The sequence below is a fragment of the Bos javanicus genome, chromosome 25 (genome assembly GCF_032452875.1).
Source record: "Bos javanicus breed banteng chromosome 25, ARS-OSU_banteng_1.0, whole genome shotgun sequence".
Taxonomy (NCBI): Eukaryota; Metazoa; Chordata; class Mammalia; order Artiodactyla; family Bovidae; genus Bos; species Bos javanicus.
This window is the reverse complement of record NC_083892.1, coordinates 28,308,098-28,330,108: the sequence shown is the minus strand read 5'-3', so window position 1 is coordinate 28,330,108 and position 22,011 is coordinate 28,308,098. Positions and strand designations below refer to the sequence as shown.

Sequence of the window (22,011 nt, the reverse complement as noted above, 5' to 3'; positions counted from 1 at the left end):
AGACAGCAGCAACACCAACACACGGAAGTATCAGGAAGAAAGTAACAAAATGCTGCAACAGGAACAATCGCAATTTTATATTTGGAAAATAATTGCATTGTAGTTTAGAGTCTGACACACAGTATTTTGGGGTTATGAACTTTACCAAAGAAGCCAAATAACCCAATATAAGCATGGGCAAAGGACCCTGTTTAGTAAAGAATTTTGCCTTGGGAACTCCTTGGCTGCCCAGTGGTTAAGACTTCACCTTCCAATGCAGGGAATGCAGTCTGATCCCTGGCTGGGGAGCAAAGAGCCCACATGCCTTGCAGCCGAAAACCCAAAACATAAAACAGAAGCAATATAGTAACAAATTCAATAAGGATTTTTTAAATGGTCCACATCAGAAAGAAAAAAAGGGGCTTCCCCAGTGGTGTAGTGGTTAAGAATTTGCCTGCCAATGCAGGGGACACGGGTTCAATCCCTGCTCAGAGGACAGCCCGTGCACCACAACTACTGAGCCAGCATCAATAGCTCTTGAGCCACGACTACTGAACCCACGCAGCCTAAAGCCCGTGCGCTGCAAAAAGAGCAGCCCCCACAATGAGAAGCACACGCACCACAACAAAGAGGAGCCCCCATCCCCCACAACTAGAGAAAGCCCATGAGCAGCAACAAAGACCCAGCACGGCCAAAAGTAAATAAATCTTTGGGGAAAAAAGTCTTAAAAATAGAATTTCACCTTGCCCAAAGAGAAGTCTGGCCTGATTCCCATTCCCGCAAAGTAACCTCTAAACCCTTGGAACTTCCTGTGTGAGGGGAGTATCTTTGTTATATGTGGTGGGTTCCTTGGAGACACTGAACAGTTTATGCTAATAGGGTGACTCATGCCAAACTTTGGGGGCACTGTGATGGAGGCTGGGTTCAACCACAGGGGCAATCAATCAGCCAAACCTACATAATGAGAGGCTTCCCTGGTGGCTCAGATGGTAAAGAATCCGCCTGCAATGCAGGAAAGCCGGATTCCATCCCTGGGTCCAAAAGATCCCCTGGAGGAGGGCATAGCAACCCACTCCAGTTTTCCTGCCTGGAGAATCCCATGGACAGAGGAGTCTGGCAGGTTACAATGCATGGATCACGAGAGTCAGACATGACTTAGCAACTAAACCACCACCACCACATAATGAAGCCCCATAAAAACTCTGGACACCGAAGCTCGGCAAAGCTCCAGTGAGCTTCTCAGGTTGGTGATGCACCAAGCATCTTATCTCACATCCGTGCTGAGAAGTAGCACGTCCTGAGGAGAATGAATGAATGCTTCCCAGAATGCTGTGTCTCTCCTCCTTCAGCTGACTATTCTGCCCTTTCCCAGCCATGAACTGCAATGGTGAGGATGGACGCTTTCAGTGAGTCCTGTGAGTCTTTCTAACAAATGACCGAATCTAAGGGTGGTTTTTAGGACCTGCCCCCCACCACCAAAGTTGCAGGTGTTGTCAGAAGTGAAAGCCGTCTCGAGAACTATGCCCTCAGACTTTCTAAGCTGTCTAACTCCAGGGAGACAGAAAGAGACGCTTCACGGGAAAAAAAAAACACATTGGATTTAACTCAAAATTAAAGAAATGCAAATTATTATTTTTTTAAGGTTATGGTTTTTCACCTTTCAGGTGCCAAGATTTAAAAGACTGAGAATATCTGGGGGTTGGCAAGGGTACAGAGAAACAAGCATTCTCATGTCTCTCTTATACTGTGAGAAGAAATTAAAGTATTTTCAACTTCTCACAGGGCAATTTGGAAATATCACCAAAATGATAAAATTCTCTTTGATCCAGAAATTTTTACAAATTTAATTTTACAGATTGAGTAAATTTACTCAAGATAAATTTATATCAGCCACGAAAAATATAAGAGGGAGAGGGTTCATTAGAGGGAGTTCCCTGGTGGCCTAATGGTTAGAATTCAGTGCAGTCACTGCTGTGGCCCAGGTTCAAGCCCTGGTTGGGGAACTCCCATAAGCTGCATGGCATGGCCAAAAAAAAGGGCTTCCCCGGTGGCGTAGATGGTAAAGAATCGGGTTGGTGGGGCGAGGGGAGTACCATTCAGGGATTAAAAACATGTTTAAAAAAAAAGTGTTCTTTACAGAAATTAGAAAACACCTAAATGTTAATCAACAAGAGTCAAATAACAACAGGACATAACTGTGGACTGCTACAGAGGCATTAAAATTAATTAGGCAGATTTCACTCACAAGGCTTTGGAAAGAAAGTTGTCACATAAAACAGAAAAAAGCAGTCTGCAGACCTGGAGTACAAAATGATTCCATCTGTACAGCCCGAAACATGAAGTTATACCAAAATGCAGGTGTGTTTGTAAAGGCCATAAAACAAATACCTAGAAGAACAGTGCCAAAGTGTAAATCGTGGTTACCTGTGGGTTTAGAAAGAACAAGGACAGACGGTTGTATTCTTTGAATTTTTTGAACATATGTAAACAGAGTATTGCCCACTCCAGTGTTGTTGCCTGGAGAATCCCAGGGATGGGGGAGCCTGGTGGGCTGCCGTCTCTGGGGTCACACAGAGTCGGACACAACTGAAGCGACTTAGCAGCAGCAGCAGCAGCAAACACAGTATTAAATTAAAGGAAACTCAAAAGAGAGGGTCACATCAAGTTATAAATTTTTAAAGGAAATATCTGAGAACCAGTTTAACAATTTTTTTTGGCCACACTGCGTAGCATGCAGGATCTAAGTTCTTCAACCAGGGATCGAACCTGCACCCCTCTGCACTGGAAGCGTGGGGTCTTAACCACTGGACCACCAGGGAAGTCCTCAGTTTAACAACCTTGAGTGCCTCCCTCACGCCAAGGGTATGAAAGGATAGAGAGTATGGAGATAACGAGAGCACATGCTTGAGGGACTCTTCAGAGGATGTCAGTAAGGTATTTTGAGCTCCATCTGCCTCAAATGAAGAGATGTTTGGGGGTGTCAGGGGATGCATCTCACCTCAAGCCCCAGGAAAGAGGCTCCAGGAGGGTTCCTCAGAGAAGCTACAATGTGCCACCTGCACTCAGACTGGTGAATCACTCCTGCCCAGGAAATCCAGAAAGCCTGACTGGTGGCTTAGCGAGTAAGCACTGCTGCTGGGGAGCAATCGGTCTGTGCTCCCAGAAGAAGGAACTCAGGAGCACCCCCTTGGGAGGGGGAGAGGGGATGGGCCAGATCTCAGATCCTGACGCACTAGGCAACCAGAGAGGAGAACAGATGAAAGACCTCAAGAGAGGAAACCAGAGGCTCAGAAGGAGCAAGGACCGTCAGAAGCACATCTCTCAGGGCACGCAGCACCCAGTGCAAGGGCCAGGCTGGGAGACAGCCAGGGACAAGGGCTCCAAAGGCGCATGAACACGCCCCGTGGGAGAAGAGGCAAGTCTAACCTCCGAAGAGGAGAGACAGCACAAAGTCTGGGACTGACGTACAGACACTACTGTGTATAAAACAGGGGGGCTGCCCAGGTCGCGCCAGTGGTAAAGAACCCGGCTGCCCATGCAGCAGACTGAGAGACGTGGGTTTGATCCTGGGTCAGGAAGATCCCCTGAAGAAGGGCACAGCAACCTACTCCAGTATTCCTGCTTGGAGAATCCCATGGACAGAGGAGCCTGGCGGGCTACAGTCCATGGGGTCGCACAGAGTCAGACATGACTGAAGTGACTTAGCACAACAACACGTGTATAAAATAGATGACTAATAAGAACCTACTGTGTAGCACAAAGAACTTTACTCGGTGCTCTGTGGTGACCTAAGTGGGAAGGAACTCCAAAAGGGAGGAGATATATGTATACGTGTAGCCAATTCACTTTGCTGTATGGTAGAGACTGACACAGCAGGGTAGAGCAACAATACTCCAATTTTTAAAAAAAAGGTTTTCACAAAGTCCATGTTACAACAGCAAAAAAAAGTATAAAACTCACAAAATAGGAGGAAGAGAAATAAAACTGTCCAATTATGAGCTCAAATGGACTATGCACCAAGAGATGATGCTAACTGTCAACCAACTGTAGGATCCCAGCTCACCATTTCCCCAAATTATGGTACCTTTTCTTTCTTCACATGATCCATAATCTTGCCGAGGTCTTCAACATCAATGACAGGATTTGAACTCTGATGGTCCTCAGTATCAGACTCTTCCTCACTGGTGCTCCCAAAGGGCTCTTCATCCTGGAACATTAATTGTAAAAAGTAGCAAAGTGTCTAATAATCCTTCCCAAATTGTGAGTTCACTGGATGGACTTGAGATATTTTAGGCTAGAGGCCAGCCAGTTCCAAGTCAAATCTAAAGAAGCCCATCACTTACACATCATCTATGGTTACTTTAAGAATATGGCAGAACTGATGCTGCAACAGAAACAGTATGGCCCACAAAGCTGGAAATATTTACTAGCTGGCCCTTTACCAAAAATGTTTCCTAACCCTTGATTTAAACAAAGAAGCAACCAGACTTAAGTGAGGAATTAAATGAGGAAAAGGGAGGAATTGAGAATGGCTCTTTGGTTCCTTTTCTTAAGTAACGGAGATGGTGGTGGTGTTTCCTAAGATGAGAAAGACTTGCAGAGAGACCGGAAGAGTAGAGAGGAAGAGTTCCATTTTGAATTTGTCAAAGAGGAGATACCTTAGACATCCAAGGAGAGATTTTAAAGAGACAACTGCATACATGGAATGACAGGAACAAGGGTGGAGAGAAAGACAGGAAGTGAGAATGCAAAGTTGTTCCCAAAAGACACAAGTGACCAGTGGCCCAGAGGTAACAGCAGTGATACAGCCTGACAACACAAGCCTCAAAGGAACTGGGGTGTCCGAAGGAAGAAGAAAGAGAAATGTTTAGAATGTGAGGGATCAAAGAGAGGAATCTGGGATAACTCACAGCCTTCAAGTTTGAATGATTGGAGTCATTAAATAAGAGACAACAGGAGGAGTATGTGGTTAAAGGGTAAAAAGATCATGAGCTCAGCTCTGGACACATTTAACTTCTCCAGGCCTGTTTCCTCACCTGCACACTCGGGTAGAAACCTACTGGACTCCAGCAAGGCAACGACTAGAGAACAGGTTAAGGACAGCACCCAGCCCAACATGACTTAACCCAAGACCCGCTCCCTCTAGAACACGCCCCATTTGAGTTTCAGCTCTTCCTTCCAACCGGAAGCCAAGAAAAGCACTTCAGACAGAGGAAAGGTTCAGCATCTCCAAACACAGGAGGAAAACAGGGAGACATGGCCCCATGGGCTCCGTACCTCGGCGTCTCTGTGAGGCAATTCCTCCTGCACATGGGACCCTGGCTCCGCCACCTCTGAGCCACGCTGGTTAGACTCGCACTTGCCTTTCTTGCAGTTGCCCCCGCAGTGCTTTCTCTCTCCTTTGCGGAGCGCCTGCAGCCGGGAGATGAACTTGGTCTTCCAAGCTGTGAAGTCAGCCTCAACGCTGCCGTGTTTGCTTTTCACCACGTTGCCGTCGCCCTCCCCTCGGGTCATCACCCGATGAGCACCGAGCATCCAGAGCCACTTGTCCACGTTCTTCCCCACCTGCGGGAGAAAGGGACGGGTGAGCGAGAACAGCCCTCCGGATCAGAAGATGCCAGTCTGCGCTGCGACAGCTGGGGCTTCCGCTGGGGGACTGTCCTCGGTGGCTGCTGGGAAGAAGGAATCGCTCCATCAAAAGGGCTTCGGGGTACAGATGCAGAAAACAGACATATGGACACAGTGGGGGAAGGAGAGCGAGGTGAATTGGGAGATTAGCATTAGCATATATGCACTACAGTGTGTAGAACAGATAGTGGGTAGCTGCTGTACAGCACAGGGACCTCAGCTCGGTGCTCTGTGATGACCGGGAGCGGCAGGATGAAGGCTGGGGGTGAGGTTCAAGAGGGGGGATATATATACACACACACAGCTGATTCACACTGTGGTATGGCAGAAACTAAAACAACACTGTAAAGCAATTATATTCCAATTTAAAAAAATGTTGAACAGGGGGGAAAAAAAGGTGCCCTCCAGCCCCATCCATCCAGGGGTGCAGTTGATATATTCAGATGAGATTCTGCAGAAGTTTTTTTTGTTTTTTTTTTTTAAAGGGAGCAGACAAACTCTTTTCTCAAACTAGGAGCTAGTACGTAAAGAAGAACTTGAAAACGACTCTTCTAAGTAATAGTCAGAATGAAACCACTCGATAGCAAAATCAGTTTCTTCCAAAATGTAGTAACACCTCTGGGGCCAAAGACCATGAAATAACAAGGTACAAACAGAACCCATCTGGCAAGACTCATGACTTTGCAGCCAGAAATGTGTTTTATTACAGTATGAAGCACTTCCGCCGAGGCACAGGAGTTATCAAGAGGCACAGTGAAGAGTTCAAAAACTTAACAGGCTTCCTCAGTGGCAAGGCAGTAAACAAAATATTTACGTATCTGAATTTTACCTTTGGCCTAATTCCTTTGAAAATATGGGGGTGGGGGCGGGGGGGCAGCGTGGTGGTGGCAGGTGGAGAACACACATCTTAAAAAGATGACCGGATGAAAATATACCTACCGTGTTGAAGTGGCTCAAGTACACAGAATTTCCCAGGCCAAACACCGCGTATCTCATCCCCTTCAGGTACGTTTTGCCAAATCGAAAGTCGTTGGCTGCTTCCTCTAGCCACTTGCAGAACCACGAGGCGCTCTCAGGCGGTTGACCATCAGTGTAGGTGGCAACCAGGAAGGCACACACATTCTTACTAGTAACCTAACCAAGAAAAGTCATTATTTCAGAAGAGTGGCCAAGACATAAGTTATCTCAATCAAGAAAATCCTTTCTGAAATGCTGACATTCAAAACACAGTGGCCTCTAAGGGTGCTTTTAGAAATGTTACTTAATTTCAGAAGAGAAAGAAAACACAGCCAGGGGAGAAAACCCAGCCCTCTGTTCCTGCCAACAGACCTCCTGGTGCCCTTCACCATATACTCCATCCCATTTCCCAGCTTAGAAACTAATATCATATTAGAAACTAATGCCAAATCAGTCAGGAAGAAATATAGAAGAAATAGCTCTAAAAATTCCCCGAAAAATTAAAACAATAAAACATTAAATGTAAAGTGACTTAACACTTGGCATCAACATCTCCATGGGAAACAAAAAACCACATCAACAGTCCTATTAGCCACAGAATTTCATCTGCTTGAGTATGTCTTCACAGATCCAAGCCAGGAACTACGTTATAAGTTGTTGCTGTTGTTCAGTCACTAAGTCATGTCTGACTCGGAGACCCATGGACTACAGGCTTCCCTGTTCTTCACTATCTCCTGGAGTTTGCTCAAACTCATGTCCATTGAGTCAGTGATGCCACCCTACGATCTTATCCTCTGTCACCCCCACGTAACCCTTTACGATAATTAAGTACCCAAGCTTGTTAATAATTTTTTAAATTTATTTGGCCACGCTGGGTCTTAGTTGTAGCACACAGGATCTTGAGCTGTGGCTCAGACTCTCCAGCTGTGGTGCTTGGGCCCCAGAGCACATGGACGCAGTAGTTGTGGCACGTGGGCTCAGTTCCCAGCACGTGGGATCTTAGTTCCCCACCAGGTATTGAACCCACGTCCCCTGCATTGCAAGGTGGATTCTTAACTACTAGGCCACCAAGGAAGTCCTGCTAATAATTTTTTAACAAATAATTTCAAGCAGATTCAAGCTCACTCATTTGCATTCCAATGTGTTCTTGGGGAAAAAGAAAATGGATGTGTACGGCTAAAAGTTTCTCCACTAAGAAAGGACTGGCAAGCTATAGCCCACAGGCCCAATCCTGCTTGCTGCCTGCTTTTGTAAATAAAATTTTACTCGAACACTGTTACACTCACTCGTTTGAATATTGTCTCTGGCTGCTTTGTCTCAGGCAGAACTCCATAGCTGGCTGGCCCACAAAGCTCAACATATTTCTAAGTGGCCCTTTACAGAAAAGGTTTGTGGACGCCTGTTTCAAGGGCTTCTCCAGCTTGAGCTGCTCCAGAATCACCTGGGGTACTTGTTCAAACATAGCCCCACCACGTCCAGATTCTGCTTCAGTGAGGTTGGGCCAGGACCTGGGACTCTGCAATCCTGATGAGTCCCCAGGAGAGGCTGATACTGCCAGTTCAAGGACCACACCCGGACAACCTCTGCTTGGGCCAGCCTCCCTACCTAGGTGAGGCTGAGGGAGGGGGTCGGACATTCCTTAGGTGAAGAAATTAAGCTCTCACAGCTATGATGTAATGCCTGGAGGTCCTGCAGGCAGTAAGAGATTTCTCTAACTCCAAAACCCACACTACTTCTGTTACCCAAGTGGCCCCTGACCTTTCAGTAGGCTGACAGTAGGTTCACATACCCGGCACCCAGCTGTGAGTGACAAACCTCCTTGATTATGAGATTCGAAGCAGGAGGGAACTTCATACCAAGCTTTCAGTCTAACACCCCAGAGGGACCAGCCCCAACCACTCCAGAGTCAGCACTCACTGCCTACTCGGCACCTCTCACTGATCCTGAAAACTCAACCAGTGGAAATCCCTTAGCGTGAAAATTAAATTTTATCTGAAGAGTCTATTTATCCCAGAACACAGGAGGTCAATTAAAATTGAAAGTTGTGACCAAAGGAAAAATAAGACAATTACCAACCTCTTCTATGAGACGGTCATCTGGGTCATAGTCCTTCAGATTAATCATTGCCACAGGCAGATTGAGGGAGCTAAGTGCTTCAGCCAGAATTGTTGCAAATCCCTAATAGGAGGGGAAAAAAATCAAATACAGTCTCCAATAAACTAAATAAGCGAAAGGTACAGTCTTTATTTACTCCTGTTGGCCAGGGAAGGAGACATTTATCAGGAAAAACTTTCCCACTTGACTGACAGTTATCACCATAAACACAAATACTATTCTCACTTCTACTGTTTTCTCGAGCACCTTTACAGAGATCAATCATTCAGCTGTGCTGTTCTCGCTCTACAAGTACACAGAAGGGATTCGATCTCAATTGGCTTTCTGACATTCAGGCTGATTTGCCCTTCTACAATAAACATATAGACGGAGAAGAAATACTAAAGAGGGGATAGAATGGGAAATGTGACAACTGTGAACACAATTCTGGAAGAGAGAAGCCAAACAGAAGTAGATTGACAGGCAGAAGAAAGCCTCAGGAGGAACAGAAAACCGGAGGGACTCTGGGATCTGTCAGTCACTATGACAAAAACAGGAGGGAGCCATGGGCCACAAGAGAACCAGTCAGCAGAGAACCTATATACGGGACCAGTGAATCCAGAGCTGCTGTGTGTGTTCACCTTTTACCTCCAGGCAGACTCCGGCAAGCTCTTCTCCAAACAAAATTAACCGATGCTTGGAGAAGGCTACAACTTCTAGCCAGATGTTGGCACCCCAGGAAAAACCTCCTCCTCTTTTTGACTTGGTAGCCTAACACTTGGCTCACCACCTGCCGGGACTAAAGCTAAGCCTGCTCTAAGGCATCAGTAGACTAAGGCCTGCAGGCAAAACCCAGCCCTCTATCTTTACAAGTGAAGGTTACTGGAATACCTGTTGCTCAGATGGTAAAGAATCTGCCTGCAATGTGGGAGACCCGGGTTCAATCCCTGAGTCGGGAAGATATCCTGGCGAAGGGAATGGCAGCCCACTCCAGTATTCTTCCCTGGAGAATCCCATGGACAGAGGAGCCTGGCAGGCTGCAGTCCATGGGATCTCAAAGAGTTGGACACGACTGAGTGATGGACACTACTGTAATATACTCATGCTCATTTATTTACAAATTATCTATGGCCTCTTCCACAAGGCATCAGCAGAGCTGAATAGCTTCAGCAAAGACCACACAGTCTATAAAACCTGAAAATCTAAAAAATTACATACCAAATAAAATATCTAGCCCTTTACAGAAAAACTCTGATAAACAGAACTGAGAGCTCTAGATAACATGATCCCTTGAGAGGGAAGTGAGTGCAGATAAAGACACAGTCTGAAGAACTGTACCCTAAGATGCTCCTATCTTTGGAGGGTAAGAAGATGGGTAGAAATCCACCAATGATAGTGAGGAAGGTGAGCCTCGGCATAGGAGGAGGAGAACCTAGAGGCAAGTGCCCCAAAGTTCAATAAAGAAAGTATGTCAACAAGGAAGGCGTTGTTGTGCAGCTAACACGTCAAGGAAGATGAAGACTGAGGATGAATTAGCCACATGCGAGTCACGCGAGCCTACCTGAAATGGGTCAAGAAAAACAGAACAAAGACCAGAGACGGCAAGCACAGACAACACTTTCAAGGAATGATACTACACACAAAAAAACATTGAGGTGGTAGTTAGAGGGGGATGTGGGGCCAATAGGCAATAGGTCACACAGCGTACACTGAGCCACCGTGCACAGAGCATCCAGCAAGAATTTACAACCAGAGAAAACAAATCTATTTGGAGTTGAGAAAAGCCACATCAGTTACCCCATCATTTCACCCCAATATGAACAGAAAACCACGGACCACCAAGACCATGATGAGAACAAGCAGCAGGAAAGAGAAATATCAGCAGCAGAAACTCTGAGGGAGTGGCTAAATCATGGGACCGACAAAGGAACTCACTGAAATGCATTTTTAAATTATGAAACAGATGCTATAAAAATTGCACAGGATGGAATTTTTACAATTAAAAACACTATAACCTAACTAAGACATTTAAAAAAAAAAGGTTTGGGGGACTTCTCTGGTGGTCCAGTGGCTAAGACTCCACACTCCCAATGCAGGGAACCTGGATTTAATCTCTAGTCAGAGAACTAAACCCCACATACCCAAATGAAGATCCTACATACCTCATCTAAGACCCAGCTCAGCCAAATAAATAAATAAATAAATTTTTTAAAGGTTTGGAGTTGAAATTTAAGAAAAAGTATGAGAGAAAAGACTCGAAATGTAGCATGTATGCATGCTAAGTCGCTTCAGTCCTGTCCAACTCTCTGCAACCCTATGGACTATAGCCTGCCAGGCTCTTCTGTCCATGGGATTCTCCAGGATAGAATACTGGAGTGGGTTGCCATGCTCTCCTCCAGGGGATCTTCCCAACCCAGGGATCGAACCCGCGACTCTTACATCTCCTGCATTGGGAGGCGGGTTCTTTACCACTGTGACTCCCTTGAAACACAGACCATCCAAAAGGTCCAACATCCAACAGAGTCCCAGAAATAAAGAACAGAGAAAACAGAGGAGAAAAAAAAGTTGACCCAAGAAATATTAGCAGAATTAATGCACACAAAATTTCCAAAACAAAACAGCACAAGTATCCAATACAGTGTCTGAAAAAGACCCACCCTAGACCCTGTCTCATACAAGCTCCAAACATCAAGGACAAACAAATGATTCTAAAAGCTTCCAGGAACAACAACCAAAAAAAAAAAAAAAATTCATCTATGAAGGGATGTGGCAACCAGCCTCCTCTTCAGCAACACTGAAGTGATACTGTCAAAGTTGGAAGGAAAAACTTTTGACCTAGTCATCTATACTCAGCCAAATATGAATCAACCAACTTCAAAGCCAAACAGACAAATTCAGATGGCACACCTTTAAAGGAGGTGTGCCACTGAATTCATATCATCTATGAGGGCAACAACATTAGGGCGCTGAGATCTGAGGAACTGACTGATAAAAGGAGTCAATAACTTTTATCTAATTGGAATAAATCTAGAAACATGGCCCAGCAGGTTCAAGAAATAACCCTCAGAGGAACTAAAAACATAAATAGTTAAAATAGATTCTCCAAAGTGTACTTTCATTATGAACCCTCTGTGTGCATGGATTTGTTACTATCTGCAAGTATTAACTGGATCTTTTTTTAAAAAATGTAAAAGCATGCATAAAAGCATGCATAGAAATGAGATTTTTTATGAAAAACAAAAAAAGGACTCTGTGTTGGCAGCCCAGATGCCTTTCTTACATTTCTTCCTGTTTCATGCTCTGTTGCTGAATTGAACTGAGTTGAACTGAATTATAAGTGACCTTCAATTAGGATACACAGTAGGAAGTACTGAAAACCTTTTAAAAAGAGTAGTATTCTACAAAACATACACAAGAGGGCAGTAAAACTCTCTATAATACTCCACCAAAATAGCGACTTGAAATTTTCAATTTATTTTCATGTTAGCCTTAGATTCTTTTCCTAGAAAGCAATAAATAGCTGTGACTTTCATAACAAAAAAAAACAGGCAGCATTCAGATACAACTAAAGCATCTTTCAGCTCTATATCTGCATTTTGTATCTATACAGTATTCAACATATATCATTAATACTTTTAACACTGTTAGAAATCAAAATAGATTTTAATTAAATAGATGTGTGAAGTTGTGAACATAAGGACCCATACTGGACACTACTGCTGCCATTTCTCACTAGTCTCTACTTCTATAGCCAATAATGGACTTGGAACTCCAAGTCTCCATTCTGCTGTGCAGAAGCAAGTTTTAGAACAAAGACCCTGCAAGACAGTGGCCACCAGACATTAAAGAACACTTTTCAGAGATTATCTTAAAAGATCAGGAGACCCAAGGAAAAGTGTCATATAAAGTTCTCACCTTTGCTGTGCCAGTCTGAGAACCATAAAATATCTTCACTCCAGACACAAAGACTTCCTTCTTTGGACGAGAGATATAGCCATTCGTCATCAAATTCTGAGATGCTTTTGGAGTGGTTTTCTCTGGTGAGTTCTTGTTCTTGAAATAAACACAATATCCATCAAGTTTCAATCTTCTCCCAACTTCATTAGGGATGAACATTAGCTCAGATACTGACCCATTTTATTATTCTCTTAATCTTTCGATTGTACTCCTCAAATATTGACTCCTTGATATAATTAGGTTCTTTAAAACCAGGGACCACATTTCTTAAGACTATAATGATTCCCATTCCCTCCAGGATAAAACTATACATACTTTCACGTTTAATGTGTTTTAGTGGAATGACAGTACAAATTTATTTTCTGATTCTAATTAGTGGAAATAAAAGAGACTACTATCCCTTAAAGGTGCTGAGCAGATTTTCAGTATTTGCAAAATTTAATTTTTCATTACAAAATCCTCCTGTATCTTAAGAATGTGATGTCCACAGTCCAGCAAAGAAAAGCTAAATAACTTAATCTATAAAAATTGACAAGAGGGACTTCCCTGGTGGGCCAGTGGCTAGGACTTTGCGCTCCCAATGCAGGGGGCCCCTGTTCAATCCTTGGTCAGGGAACTAGATCCCACATGCCACAACTAAGACCCAGTGCAGCCAAATAAATAAATAACGCTTTTTTTTAATTAACAAGAAAAAAATGGGGGCATGACAAAAGTATGTCTAGAGACCAAATATGAAAGTAATCAAAAGTTCTTTTTAGAATTTCCATATTTTTCTGGAAGCCTTAGAAAATCTGCACTCTGAAGTCCCTATAAAATCTGATGCCAAATACTCTCCAGTGGAAAAAAAAACAACAGCTCCACTCACCTGCTTCCTGATGACAATCTGGAAACAAATCCAAAGGCTAAAACCAAAGGCAAAGCCCAAGTATATGTAAAACCTGTTTATCCATAATGATATTAAAGGTGAGGAGAAGTCCCAGGTATCCAAAGCAGGATCTAAATTTAAAATGATCCATATAAACAATTTTATTTATAAAGTTACACATACAATGATGCCCATCCTTATAAGCATTATAAAAGAAAAGCCAATCTTCATATTCAAAAACCCTGCTCAGAAATCTGTAAAATACAACGCTAATAAAACAACACATACACATTATGTGATAACATGACATAATTATCATAATGATAAAATGCTAATTCAAAAAATAAAAAAATTTATTTTCATTTAGATATAGCATTTGGAAGGAAAGGAATATAAAGTCAAAACATTGTACTTGGAATTACGAGTTAACTTTTCTTTTTGTTAGCTGCTCCATCAGAAAAGCTTAAAATAATACTAGAAGTATTCCTCTTTTTTTTTTTTTCTAATTTTATTCTTAGAGACCCAAAGCTTACTCGCAAAGGATTCTCAAATGACTGACCTCAAGCCCCACAGTTTTTAAGGGAGATCTGGATGGACCTGGCCTCAAAAGCTGAGTCTGCGGGCAATTTCAAAGACGAAGTCTAAAATTTGGGGCTTACAGGTGCCACTCCACCCAGGAAAGGACCAAAAGTCCTCAACACACGTGGGTAATGGGGAAAGGCAGTTTTCTCTGTGTTTTACCTGAGGGCAGAAGCGCAATTCTAAATTAATCTCCTAGCCTCAGAAGGCAAAAGCCAGGTCACAAGCCGGGATCTGTCCTCCCAAGCGCCCAGTGGCACCGATCCTGGCCGGAAAAGGGCAACACATTCTAGAGGAAGGGGCCCGAGGGTCTCAGAAAAATGATTTCCTCCCTTCCTGGCCCCACGAAACTTGCCCGTCTGGGGCCCTTACCCATTCTCCTCAGAGCCTGAGCCCTTCGGCCCGACAAGAGACCAGGTCTGCGGACCTAAGAAACTTAGGGTCCGGTGTGAATACTGGGAGGCCGCCAGAACTACCTCGCAGCACTAGCTGTATGCCCGGAGCCAGAGGAGCTGAGGACAGCCATGCCAGTTGCAGATCGTCCCGATTGGCTCAGAGGGGGAAGGGGCGGGCCGAGGGGGAAGCTCCGCCCAGAGTTCGGTGGGAGAAAGCCAGAGCCCTCCGGGCCCTGCTCCGATTGGCTCAGATGATAAAGGGGCGGGCCCAAAGGAAAGTACTGCCCAGAGCTCAGGGCAAGTCAGCGGGAGGGCTGCCAGCCCCAAACAAATGACACTGAGGAGGAAGGCTTCAGTTCAGTTCAGTCGCTCAGTCGTGTCCAACACTTCGCGACCCCATGAATCGCAGCACGCCACGCCTCCCTGTCCATCACCAACTCCCGGAGTTTACCCAAACTCATGTCCATCGAGTCGGTGACGCCATCCAGCCATCTCATCCTCTGTCATCCCCTTCTCCTGCCCCCAATCCCTCCCAGCATCAGGGTCTTTTCCAATGAATCAACTCTTCGCATGAGGTGGCCAAAGTATTGGAGTTTCAGCTTCAGCATCAGTCCTTCCAAAGAACACCCAGGACTGATTCTCCTTGAGGAAGGCCTGGGTGCAGACAAAGCAGGGTTGGAAACAAGAGTTGTTGTTCAGTCGCTCAGTCACGACCTGCTCTTTGCGACGCCATGAACTGCAGCATGCCAGGCTTCCTTCCCTTCGCTAGCTCCCCCGAGTTTGCTCAAACTCATCTCCATTGAATCGACGATACCATCCAACCATCTCATCCTCTGTCTTCCCCCTTCTCTTCCTGCCCTCAATCTTTCCCAGCATCAGGGTCTTTTCCAGTGAGTCTGCTGTTTGCATCAGGTGGCCAAAGTACTGGAGCTTCAGCATCAGTACTTCCAACTGATATATTATGTCCAACTGATATATATAGTCCTTCCAACTGATATATACCAATATTCAGGGTTGATTTCCTTTAGGATCGACTAGTTGGATCTCCTTGCTATACAAGGGACTCAAGAGTCTTCTCCAGCACCACAGTTCAAAAGCATCAGTTCTTTGGCACTCAGCCTTCTTTAAGCTCCAACTCTCAGATCCGTACATGACTACTGGAAAAACAGGAGTAGTTTGGGGTGGAGGGAAGGTTGGAGGGGCGAGAGAAGAGGTCTGCGTTAAGAGACTAAGGGCATCATCAACCGAATGCAACGTGTGAGCCCGTTTGAATCCCAATTGAAACACACCGACTGTAAAAAGTCATTATTTATTAGGGGAAAATTAATAATGGACTGGCCAGGAGATGCTATTAAGGGATTATAGTTAATCTTGTTGCATGTATCTGTTGGAAATTTAGCTAACCTTATGACGAGCTCCCTTAATATACTCCAACAAAAAAAATGAGGGAGAATGAAACAAGAATGGCAAAATGTTGGTAAGTGTTGAAGCGGGGTGATGGGTACATGGCAGTTCATTACACTTTTTTCTAAATGTTTTTGGTGTTAAACTTTTTCCATCATGAAAGGCTAAGATGGACCCTGAAATCGGCGGAATTGTAAGGCGTCAGGCACTAAGTTTCCACCCGGTCACCAAACTTCGGCTCCACAACCAATCGGAGTTCTTGCGTCAAGAAAGAGCGCCTCTCTTTCCCGGCTCAGAACAATGTCGTAAAAGTCAAAATCCACAGACGTTATTGGTCCCTCTTCCTCCCCGGGTTTCCGCAACACCTGACGCCTGCGCAATAAGTTGGGTGGCTGTATTGTGGCGGCCGGGTTAGTTACGGCGCCGCGCAGTGTGCGGGCGTTACTGTGCCGCGCGCCGCCGGGTGGTTACATCTAGGTGCGGGTGGCCCTGTGGCCAGCGGCGCGGGCCTGCCTTGGTTCGCCGGCCCCAAGATCTGTGAGCTGCCAAGATGTCGATCTTCACCCCCACAAACCAGATCCGCCTGACCAATGTGGCCGTGGTACGGATGAAGCGAGCCGGGAAGCGCTTCGAAATCGCCTGCTACAAAAACAAGGTCGTGGGCTGGCGGAGCGGCGTGTGAGTGATCATCTCCCTCTGGGCCTTGGCTGAAGCGGGTAGCCTCGGAGGCGGCCTCTGGTCGTCTAATGAACCGGCCAAACTGGGGTCTTGTCAGCGAAGGAGAATAGGAAACTTACTTCTGCTGCCTGGGCTTCGCGTCTAAACCAAACATTCCCTTTTATCATTGGTAGTTTTGGTTTCGGGTTTGGTTTTACTTTGCTTTGTTGGTGTCATAAAAGCTACAGCCAAGAAACCTCCATAATCGGGGTCCTTTTCTGAAAATAATGATCAAGGCAAAGGGCGTAGTCTTCCAGGTACTTCTGTAGTTAGTGCGTCTGTCACAGTTCTCTGCCCAGTAGTTTGACTTCACTGCTGCCATCTAGGGATCGGAATTCCTTGGCACCAGCCGGACCCCACCCCTCAGTGATTCACCCATATTCCCACGACGTTTTTCCCCTATAAGTGAAAGCGAATCCAAACAGAGTTCTGGTTTTTGAAAATGTCACCGAGAGTCATTTAGGAGTATTTGTTGTTTCTTACATTATCATTGCCCATCTTGTCTTTTAAGTGTGAATGAATGTCCAAGTTTCAAGAGTACTCACGTAGGACTTTCTCTTCTATCCTCACAAGGGAAAAAGACCTTGATGAAGTGCTACAGACCCACTCAGTGTTTGTAAATGTCTCCAAAGGTCAGGTTGCAAAGAAGGAAGATCTCATCAGTGCATTTGGAACAGATGACCAGACTGAAATCTGTAAGCAGGTGAGTTCTCAGGGCCGCAGCGTCACTGACCCTGATATCCATCACTGACCCTGATATCCATTAGCGTTAGGTATTGTATTACAGGTATGTTAAGCTTTAATAATGTACTGTTTGTGTTTTTTTTTTGGAGCGAACATTTACTTTGCAATAATTTGATCTGTACAACATCACTTTTAATAATTCAGGACATGGATTCTTTTTATATTTATTTATTTGGCTGTGTTGGGTCTTAATTGCATCACAGGCTTAGTTGCTCAGTGGCATGGGAGATCTTTGTTCCCCCATCAGGGAACGAGCCTGCATCCCCTGTATTGCAAGGTGGACTCTTAACCTTGGAAGTTGGACCACCATGGAAGTCCCAGGACATGGATATTTTTTGCAAAAGCCTCCAGAAATCAGATTATCTGCTAAACTGCCTATTTTTTGTCCACTTATATATTTCTTTAGTGTAATAAACCTGAAAAGAGAACTTTTTTCATTTTCAAGTATTTCATCATTTCCACCCTCTGCTAAGATTGCCTTTACCCCTTCCCCCATCTAAATAAGTAAGATTTCAAAACAAGGTAATCCAGTGCCTCCTTTAGGCAGAGCTCAAATTATTACCAAATATCATAGCTGAAGAGGATGAAATTTAATTTTATTCCCTAGTATTTCATTCCTGTGGTTAGTTAACAAATAGTGTGGAACAAAGACATTGCTTTCTTAAACTTGTTTTTTTCTTATTTTTTTTTGTAAGATTTTGACTAAAGGAGAGGTTCAAGTGTCAGACAAAGAACGGCACACACAGCTGGAGCAGATGTTCAGGGACATTGCAACTATTGTGGCCGACAAATGTGTGAACCCTGAAACAAAGAGACCATACACCGTTATCCTTATTGAGAGAGCCATGAAGGACATCCACTATTCAGTCAAACCCAACAAGAGCACGAAACAGCAGGTGAGTTGTTTTATATATATATATATACATACACACGTATATATAATAATTTTGTTTCTTTTTGGCTGTGCTGGGTCTTTGTTGCTGCACACGCTTTCCTCTAGTTTCAGTGCGTGGGCTTCTCATTGCAGTGGCTTCTCTTATTTCAGAGCATGGGCTCTAGAGCACAGGCTCAGTTGCTCTGCGGCATGGAATCTTCCCAGATCAGGGATCAAATCCATGTCTCCTGCATTTGAATTCTTTACCACTGGGCCATCAGGGAAGCCCAAGACTTCTATATATATTTTGGCTACTAGTACCCAATAAAAAGCATGTTTTGCCCATATTTTCTCATATTCTATGGGTTGCCTTTTCACTTTCTTGACAGTTTTTTAAATCACAAAAGTTTTAGTCTTAAAGTTCAGTTTATCTATTTTTTTCCCTATAGTTGCTAATGTTCTTCATGTCATCTAAAAAACCATTGCCCGGTCCAGCTAGAAGGAAACTGCTTCATTTTGAATACCTTCCTCAGTAATGCATCAGAAGAGACAAAGAAATTGCAAACATTTTTTCATTTTGTCTTGATAGGCTTTGGAAGTGATAAAGCAGTTAAAAGAGAAAATGAAGATAGAACGTGCTCACATGAGACTTCGGTTCATCCTTCCAGTAAATGAAGGGAAGAAGCTGAAAGAAAAACTCAAGCCACTGATCAAGGTTATCGAAAGTGAAGACTACGGTCAACAGTTAGAAATTGTAAGATTAGCGTACTCTTGTTTCTTTGCTTCCTCATGACCAAAATAGTTTCTTCTGTAGTCATAAATGTGGCCCAGACACTTAGAAAGTGTGAACAGTAAGACATTTCCAGAAACATCTTAACCTAGAATTAGGTAAAAAGGTCAAGATCTCCGTAGAACAAGATTGTAGTTAAGAACACTTAAGATTTCTTTGTGTTTGTTTTTTTAGTTAAATGATTCCCAGTAAGGAGATATGGGTCATGCTCGTTTTTGATGAGAGAGTATATTTTACAGTGAATCTTTCAGTCTCATTTGCCACAGAATGTTTTTAAAAAGCAGCGAGCAAAAACATCATGTCTCTGGGTCCTCACCCCACAGCTTCAGATAACATGTAAATTCAGCTGTCTGTAAACCCACATCTTAGAGCTTTACAGCTTCCTGACAAATAAATGAGCTCTAGAGCAGGATCTAATGCCTGATGATCTGATGTAATAGAAATAGAGTGTGCAATGAATGCAATGTGCCTGAATCATCCTGAAACCTCCCCGCCCCCATCCGTGGAAAAATTATCTTCCACAAATTTGGTGCCAGAAAGGCTGGGGACTGTTGTTCTAGAGGATTGTTGAACTTCTTACTGTAGATGTGAAACAACAAAACTCTCCAAAGTTCTAAAATCTTTGTAAAACTTTGCACATGGTTTCTAAACAGGCCTTCCTCCCCCTTACTTTTTTTCCCTTCAAATGTGGCTCCAGAGAGATGATTTCATTGAACTATAAATTTCAGTGCTAAATTTAATATGCAGAGGACCACAGCCTTCTAATCTAACCACTTCATTTTACAGCTGAGGAATCTGGAAACATCCTCAGTAGAGAAATCAGGGCTTCATCACAGGGGCCTGAGTGCTTACTGAAGGGCAGAGGCTAGACTAGAAGCTAGCCCTGATCCTGTGCAGTCAGAGAGAGACCCAGAAAGTGTGGCATATTCATCTCAGAGCAAGTTACAGCTTCGTCACTTATAGCTGATTCACTGTGTTGTACAACAGAAACTAATACAACATTGTACAGCAGCTATCCTCCAATTAAAAAAAATTTCTTTTTTTTTATGAAAGAAAAGTTAAAGCTGTGTCCTCGTGTGGTCAGCAGCCGTTTTCAATGTTTCAGGTGTGTCTCATTGACCCCGGCTGCTTCAGAGAAGTCGATGAGCTCATAAAAAAGGAGACAAAAGGCAAGGGCTCCTTGGAAGTACTCAGCTTGAAAGACGTGGAAGAAGGAGACGAGAAGTTCGAGTGACCGTCACCTATCTCTTCAGCTATCAAACACTAAAGCGTTTTCATTTCCCACAGTCCTGTTTTCTTTGTGTGATCAGCCAAATACTTGTTCGGATGAGTGAGTTGCTGTTTTGCATCTTTGTGGCAAACATGTACACGAAAAGACGTTCCTCAGTAAGTATGATGATGTGGAATTCATTTAGTTTTAATTATAAGATGGGGTTTTAGGCAAAAGTGAAAATCCAAGATACGAAGTTCAGAGAAGCATTCAGTTGTTGCCTCATGCCCTTTGTAGCTTTCCCAGGTGAAAGTTATTGAGATAACTCTTTCGGATAAAAAGTTAAATTTTGTACGTTGTAAGAAATTAATGTTAGGAGGGTATATCTGTATGACAGAAAAGGAGGATTTGCCAAAAAAGAAAACATAGAATGTCTTATTTCTACTTAATGAAACGTGTGTATGGGGGTAACTATATCACGACATAATATAAAACTTGGATGATGACTTCCTGATTTTCTGAAAAATAGATATATGATGACTGCAGGACTTTAATATTCATCAAACATGCTGCCATAACTTAGATTATTCTTGGTAAAATATAAAGTCATTTATTTCTAATTCTTAAAGTTTATATTATATATTATTAGAGCTGAAATCTTATGTAATCAATAAACCACTTTTTATTTTTGTTAAGCTATGGCTTGTATTTCTAGACAGCTTCCTAACTCCCTTTCTTTTCTCTGCTTTTTGTCTGGTAGGATGGGCGAGTATGGGCAAGTTCTTAGCAGGATTAAACTTGTTTGTTTGGGGAATGGGGGTTGTTCAAGGCAGGCCTGTTCTGTTAAATACCTGGTAAATCTTAGTGAAAATAATTTGGGATGTAATTGAATTTGAGTATTAGTATTTGAGCACTTAAATAGACAATGTAAAAGTTGTTTAAAATCTGCTTATCCTCAAAAGAGATAGTCTAGAACACAAAGTAGGGTTTCACTCAAAATAAACATACAGATCAGATGTATTTTATGGACGGAAGTATTTTTAAGTGAAAAAGATTTCTTGACCTAAACAGGTCTTGATTGGTTTTATAAGCACACAGAATCCACTGCTAATACAATCTCTCAGAAGTGCCCCCATTTTACAAAAACTTCAATTGAAATGACGAACTCTAAAGTTTTTTCTCATAACGTTAGAAGAAGTATTTTTGTTGTTGAATAACATGGGACACACACTTTAATGCTGAAATTGAAATATTGTTTTGATACAGTCTTCAAGACCCCCCTCACTGATTCCGTTTTACTTACATAATTTGTTTTTTATGACGATAATCGAAACTTGAAATCCTGGGAAGAAATTTGAGCCAATGAGGTTTACATTTTTTATTTCTAGCTTAAACAGATAAAGCAGTATTTCAGATCAGAAGTCATAATTGCTAAAAATGTTCAACAGCTGCATATCAAAGCGAGAAAGATAAATGTTACTATAACACTGCCTTAAGTTTTTCCCGTTCTCATACTTATTTCTTCTAAAAAGCTGGAACTTTAAGAAATGTCAAATGTAGACCAACCTGAGTCATGTTTCTGAACCTATGACAAATAAAAAAATGTTTACCTTATATTAATTTCATTATTCAAAAATAATTAAAAAGTTTGGTTTGTAATCATTTTTCCAGTACTACTGCTATAATGCGTTACCTTAAGGATTATTGGTTTATTTTGTCTTTTCGATGTAAGCTTTACGGTGTACATTTGGTCAGGATGACATTCGGAATTCAGCCTCTTCTATTTTCAGAGCTTTTTTCCTTCTATTATTATTTTTC

At 43.2% G+C, this 22,011-nt stretch overlaps 2 protein-coding genes across 5 annotated transcripts in view; one reads left to right on the top strand and one right to left on the bottom strand.

The window, feature by feature from the left end:
• LOC133238571 (S-adenosyl-L-methionine-dependent tRNA 4-demethylwyosine synthase TYW1) overlaps nt 1–14,646 on the bottom strand; it is a 148,228-nt gene extending 133,582 nt beyond the window's left edge. Inside the window, exons 1-7 of one of the 4 annotated variants that reach the window (XM_061401827.1) lie at nt 14,432–14,646; nt 13,481–13,611; nt 12,574–12,711; nt 8,641–8,742; nt 6,547–6,741; nt 5,257–5,544; nt 4,064–4,186 (exon numbers count right to left, since the gene is read on the bottom strand). In XM_061401827.1, the coding sequence (XP_061257811.1) occupies nt 4,064–4,186; nt 5,257–5,544; nt 6,547–6,741; nt 8,641–8,742; nt 12,574–12,711; nt 13,481–13,611; nt 14,432–14,435 (981 nt within the window). In that variant the 5' untranslated portion in view covers nt 14,436–14,646. The other 3 variants (XM_061401831.1, XM_061401828.1, XM_061401829.1) reach the window with 3 other exon arrangements.
• A 1,510-nt stretch (nt 14,647–16,156) lies between these two features.
• Nucleotides 16,157–21,807, top strand: SBDS (SBDS ribosome maturation factor). Its single transcript, XM_061401833.1, has 5 exons — nt 16,157–16,536; nt 17,149–17,278; nt 18,015–18,215; nt 18,783–18,947; nt 20,089–21,807. Exons 1-5 carry the CDS (start codon nt 16,409–16,411, stop codon nt 20,215–20,217), a joined length of 753 nt encoding a protein of 250 aa, XP_061257817.1. The 5' UTR covers nt 16,157–16,408; the 3' UTR covers nt 20,218–21,807.
• Nucleotides 21,808–22,011: the final 204 nt, after the last annotated feature.

What these genes read in the sequence shown, in the direction of transcription:
- SBDS (XM_061401833.1), top strand. Translation starts at nt 16,409, where the DNA reads ATGTCGATCTTCACCCCCACAAACCAGATCCGCCTGACCAATGTGGCC. An exon ending in GTGGGCTGGCGGAGCGGCGT is followed by an intron (nt 16,537 to 17,148) that starts GTGAGTGATCAT and finishes TATCCTCACAAG; the next exon opens with GGAAAAAGACCTTGATGAAG. An exon ending in ACGGTCAACAGTTAGAAATT is followed by an intron (nt 18,948 to 20,088) that starts GTAAGATTAGCG and finishes TCAATGTTTCAG; the next exon opens with GTGTGTCTCATTGACCCCGG.